Below are 6,000 nucleotides of genomic sequence, written 5' to 3'. Positions count from 1 at the left end.
ACCTTATCACAATATCCCCTACAGTCAAACTTCAATAAAATATATTCACTAGCACATCCTCTATTTGTTCTACAAATTCATTTATATGTGCAAGAGAGTGATCATCCATTTACAAAGGAGGAAACATATTACATTTAGAGAAATTGTACACATTACAAACTTTGAACAGTCTCTTGCCTTCGCGGTATTTTTTCTTGCTAATGTAACTACAAGAAGATCAGTTATAATGCAATCCATTGTAAATAGGAACACTGGAATTTATTTAAATCTCTCTCTATTCTTCTCCCCAAACAAAAGGTTTCCTTTTTCTCTAACAACAAGGGCATTTGGTAAGCCAAAGATGTTGTATAATGGTTCTCCGAAATGAGGTGCACATACCCAAAAATGTGGGAAACTTAGAGAATATCTACTTATACTCATTTACTTTTTCTTATTTCCTTTTCCATATATTCAATAATCTACCTAGAATATTGGTAAAGGGGTACATATGTTCATCTCCTAGTGAATATCTATGTTCCAAATGCTTTGCTGGGAGAGGCATGCTATTTTAAAATTTTAGAGTTTCCTGGTATGGAGAATTGTGTTTTAGGATACAAATGACATAATGCTAAAAGCTTCCTAAATGTGAGGGCCATCAGGGAAGGACACTTTGATTCATTATGGTGATCATATCATCATTTTAAGGTTAAGAGGACGCGTTACATTCTTTAAAGCTGGGAATATCATAGATGGAAGGAACAATGGGCTATTGCTCAAACTTTCTTATATTTAAAGGCCTGGGAAAGTTGACTCTTTTTTGATTTATAAAAATTGCGACGCATTTTCCATTTGATTGTGTTTTAATTATTGAATACTTCTTAGTCAATCTAAAGCCCTAACGCTGAAGTTCAAGTAAATCTTCTTTTGTCTTTCCCTTGAAAAATACTTTTCATATATTCTTGACCTGAAATTCAGGGTCCTTCTAGGACTATGTTAAAATCAGCATATGCTGGTACATTTATTGGGGGTGGGACACTATAATTTCCTTTAAAATGACCTGTTAACTTGAAACAACTGTTTGTGGTCCCCTTTTCCTCCTACTGGGTTGCCTCATCCAGCCTTGATGTGATGACATGTGCCTACTCTTTTTTTTATTATTATTATATATACATTGTTCTGTCTGCAGGCCAGAAGAGGGAACCTGATCGAATTACCAATGGTTGTGTGTCACCATAGGGTTGCCGGGAATTGAACTCAGGAACTCAGGACCTCTGGACTAGCAGCCAAGTGCTCTTAACCTCTGAGTCATCTCTCCAGCCCCTTGACTACTCTTTTTGTTTTCGTTTGTTTGTTTGTTTTGTTTTTTGTTTGTTTGTTTTTTTCGAGACAGGTTTCTCTGTAGCTTTGGACCCTGACCTGGAACTAGCTATTGTAGACCAGGCTGGCCTCAGACTCACAGAGATCCGCCTGCTTCTGCCTCCTGAGTGCTGGAATTAAAGGCGTGTACCACCACTGTCAGGTGACTACTCTTACTATGACTTGTTATGCTGTGCTTGTTTGATGTCACTGTGAGGCCTGCTCTTTACAGAAGAGGGACAGAGGGGGCGTGAATCTGTGGGAAGGGGCAGGTTGGGTAGAGAGATGGGGTGGGGAAACTGTGGTCGGTATGTAATGTATGGGAGAAGAATAAAAATAAAATATAACCTTGCAATAAGAGCCTTTTGACCTATAATTTCTTATTGAACATCTGATTCTTAAAACAAGTTTTCTCTAGCTTAATCTTCTGAGTTTGTTTCCAGCAGGGACTCAGCATTCTCCATAGCCTCTCCAGGACATGAATGCCATGAACTCTACCTCTGACTTGATCAAAGGGACAACATAGTGCTCACAAACTTAAATATAGAAGCGAAGAGAGAAACACTTAAGGAAACAAGTGGGATTTCCCCACAACCCGCAGCAAGTGCCAGGGAGCATTTGTTTGTCGACCTCAAACTGACTAGGATGTGAGCAGACAAAAAAGTGAAAAGGAAGAAAATGAATTTAATCTGAAGTGAGAAATTAGTATTTTATATAGTTATCATTTTCATCTGTGAAACCACCCTGTACGTTGACATTGCTGCCATTCTCTTCTTCCTCTTCTGCTTAGTACACAAGGGAAAGGCAGTTGCTAATGCATTCAAATGGGCAAACAAATGAGTCTTCTCATATATACACTTCACAGTTATTTGCATTTCCATGCTCGGATTGAACTCAGTCCTCCCCCCCTTAGACGAGTGCTCTACCATTTAGTTCCATCCCCAGCCTTTACGAGAAATGCTCAATTGCAGTTCCTTCTGTCTTATAGCATGCTTTCTAAGAAAAGCCAGAATAGGAGTTAGATAAGAAATCACAACTATTACTTACGCTAAACTTCTCAGTTTGTCATGTACAAGGTATGCAATAAACACTGCTTGGAAAACAAATTGATTCAATATTGCACTTAGTTATTCCAGAAATAATGATGGATACAGTGCAAGTAGTAATATATTATGCTAGGTAGATAGTATCTGTTTTTCCCCTTTGCAGTTGAATAAACTGAGTCCCGGGAGATGATGGAGTCATTTTCAGAAGGTTACAAGTTGTATGTGGAAAACCATCAAGTGCAGACGTGGCTTACTGATATTTTAAAATTGTGGATTTTTGTCTGCTAACTGTTCCCACACATGCTTTGTTTAAACACCTGAAAGATCTTGGTATCAGGCACAGTTACTAGAGACACCCTGGAAAGGCAGTCAGTGAATGATCAAATTTAAATTGCCAATTAGAAATTTACTTTTGGCTGTTCTCCGTTCTTGAAGTAAAACCATGTAGCTGAACTACCAAAATTCCAAAATAGCTTGCAACTTCACTAAGAGATGTTTAACACCGACAACAAAAATCCCAACCAGACTTTCAAATGGCCATATCTTTACCATGTACATAGAAAATAGGAACATACTGTTACAGTATTTTCAAATTCATAATTTTCATGAATGTTAATTAATCCTCTGAAGCCTTGACTTATCATCATTGAATGCTTGTTATTTCTGTAAACATTTAAACTTTGTGAACTTCGGTGAATATTAACATTTCATAAATTTCTACCTACACCAATGACTTTCTTTACTTTTAGTAACATAAGAAATTATGTTTTCATTTCTCTAATTAATTTTATGTTGTCCACAATTACAACTTTAAACGCAGAGACACCAGAAAATGAGGACACCAAGAGAGATATACGTGAATCTAAACTACATGGGAAGTAGAAAACTCAGCAGTGAACTACTATGCGTCAGTGGTGATAAATTACATGATGATAAGAGGATTTTAAGATGAATAATAACCCGGACCCACTCTAAATCATACGGAAGTGTATACTGATCAATTGTAAGAAATGGTAAACTCATAAAATCATGAAAATTTGATATTTATTTAATATTGCTTCATTATGCATTCCGAAAATTCTGTTCACCATACTGGCCCTAAAAGAGCATTTAGGGTGTTATTATGAATAGTAAATACACTAATTTTGTTTTTTTTTTAAAGGTACTTTTGCCTTAAGAAAACTCATAAAATATTCCATGTATTTTAAAACGTAAAATTTTAAATTACAGTTAGCAAAAGGTACTTTTTAGTTGTTTTTATCAAGCTATATATTTGTCTCTGCTTCTCTCCCCACCTCTCCCCTCTCCTTGTACCCTCTCCAATGGTCCCCATGCTCCCAATTTACTCAGGAGATCACGTCTTATCTTCATGTAATTTATCACCACTGAAGCATGGTAGTTAATTGCTGAGAAAACACACAAAATTATCTTGAAAGGTAAAATCTTATGTGATGTTTAGAACAATTCTTTGAAAATTTCCCTGAGTTTTCTACTACGGCTAAATATTAGGACCTTATTATACTTCATATATATGCGTGTGTGTGTGTACAAACCCTTTAGTCTTCCTACTCATACACACACACACACATACACTCACACACATATACACATACACACATGCATGTATATATATACATACATATATATATATATATGCTGTGAATTGTATCTAAGCTATCAAAATTAGAATCATTCTTCTCACTGAAGGAAGAAGGTATAAGCCAAACAGACACAGAGGGCTCATCACATCGCGTTGTCATGAAGTTTTATGTTAAGTGAAAACTTTCATGTTTAAAATTTCCGTTTACAGACTTACCTGGTACTCAGGCCGTTTGACTAATAAAAACCCTTCAAAGTACAGGGGCAGAGCGGTGATCTTTAACCTCTCCTGGAAGATCCTGCGGGGCGCTGGTTTCGGGGGCTTCTTAGCCATCATGCCCGTGGCTCTGGTGTTTGGGTTGCTTTCAATTCTATCCAGCCTCAGACAAGATGAAATCTCCGTTTTGTGAGAGGAAAGGCAACTGTTCAAAGAGGAAGTCCCAACTTGCTTTTTAACCACCAACCCTTCCACCAACAGGACACACACACACACACACACACACACACACACACACACTTTCCCCCCTTTACTTTTTGTGAAGTAAGAAAGGTCAGGCACAGAGCAACTTTTAAAAGGCAACCTCTTTTCAAGCTTCATCTGCTTAGATTCTTGGTAGCAAAATAAACAGCAGATTATCATCTAAGGATGAAAGGAACAGGTGCAGGCACTGTGGGCTTCAGAAGAGACACCAAAGACACATTTGGTGTTTCCAGCTTTTATTAGTGTTTACTGCTCTCTGTCTTTATTTCTAAAAGACGTGACTTAAATAAAATGTGTTCATTAGAAGAATATTTATATTGAATTTATAGAATCTATAGGAAGATTTTTTTGTTTGTTTGTTTTAAAACAGGATCTCATTCCGTAGCCATGGCCGGCCTGAAATTCAACTCTGTAGACCAGGCAGGTCTCAGATTCACAGAGATCCACTTGCTTCTGCCTCCAAAGTGCTGGGAGTAAGGTTTGTGTCACCAGGCCTAGTTGTGGCCATACAGTTTTATAGGAAAGAGAAAGACAGCCTTCAGAAAAAAAAAAAAAGGAAGGAATGTTTTTTGACATTTACTCAGTGTGTGTGCATGTATGTGAGCTCACACTCAAGCTCAAGTGTGCACATGCCACAATTTGTGGCAATTTGTGGCAATCGGTTCTCTCCTTTTACAGTGTGGGGCTCTAGAATTGAATGAACTCAAGCCCTTAGACTTTGCTGCATGTTCCTTAACCTCTGAAACCATCTCAGTGGGCCTAGACAGGAATATTGCTGCTAGGTAAACATCTGCTTACTTGTCTTTCTTACCTTTTAAAAAAGGAAGCAAAAAATAAAAACCTAGTTCATCAAACAATGAGGTTCTTTTGCTCTGTTGACTTGGAAGTAAAATTAATCCTTAATACACCGAGACCCAAATAATACAAAACTCGAAATTTAAGCATTATCTTAATGTTTAATCTGTCTTAAACATTTCAGCCTGTTAGACCTGTCAGGGTTCCCAACCCCACTGTGCCCTGGCACCACTGCAGTAGAAATCCCATCACAGATAGATCAAATGTACTGAGCAGTCCCCATTACTTCTCTTTACTCGCTCATGTGAAATACAAACCAATCTTGTACTAAAACATCTTTAATACAAGATGGAAGGGTCTAAAAGATCCCCACTGCTTTTGAGATTTCTTTTTTCAAACTCTTAGTGAACCATAACTATTTGTGGCTCCAGAAACATATCTAACCAAAGTGTTTTATAAACAAGTACCTTCCGCTGTAGTCATTGTTCCTAGATGTCTCCAAGCCCGTTGGTCTTTCTTCTCGCAGCTCCCTGTACTGTGTGCTCACGTGCCCTCCTTTCTGTTATCTGTTTGGTAATGTCTTACTCATCTTTCAAGAGCCTGGTGAAATCTTTCTGCTGCTAGGTAGGATTACTTTACTATCTACTGATTAGTATTGCTTAAGCCAGCAAGTCTGAGCAGAAATGTCCAGTCCTCATGTAGAATTTCTTAGTTTCTGGTCCTTAGTACCTATTGATTGATTAC

The 6,000-nt window shown here is 37.6% G+C and overlaps 1 protein-coding gene across 2 annotated transcripts in view; it reads right to left on the bottom strand.

Moving 5' to 3' along the window:
• Positions 1-4,390, bottom strand: part of Stap1 (signal transducing adaptor family member 1) — a 31,473-nt gene extending 27,083 nt beyond the window's left edge. For both annotated transcript variants that reach the window (XM_050149838.1, XM_050149837.1), the window contains exon 1: positions 4,198-4,390. In XM_050149838.1, the coding sequence (XP_050005795.1) occupies positions 4,198-4,317 (120 nt within the window). In that variant the 5' untranslated portion in view covers positions 4,318-4,390. The remainder of the gene's footprint in view (positions 1-4,197) is intronic.
• Positions 4,391-6,000: the final 1,610 nt, after the last annotated feature.

The sequence above is a fragment of the Alexandromys fortis genome, unplaced genomic scaffold (genome assembly GCF_014885135.2).
Source record: "Alexandromys fortis isolate MF-2015 unplaced genomic scaffold, M_Fortis_MF-2015_v1.1 scaffold_0, whole genome shotgun sequence".
Lineage (NCBI taxonomy): Eukaryota > Metazoa > Chordata > Mammalia > Rodentia > Cricetidae > Alexandromys > Alexandromys fortis.
Note: the sequence above shows the minus strand (reverse complement) of the source record. Positions and strands in the feature narration are given on the sequence as shown.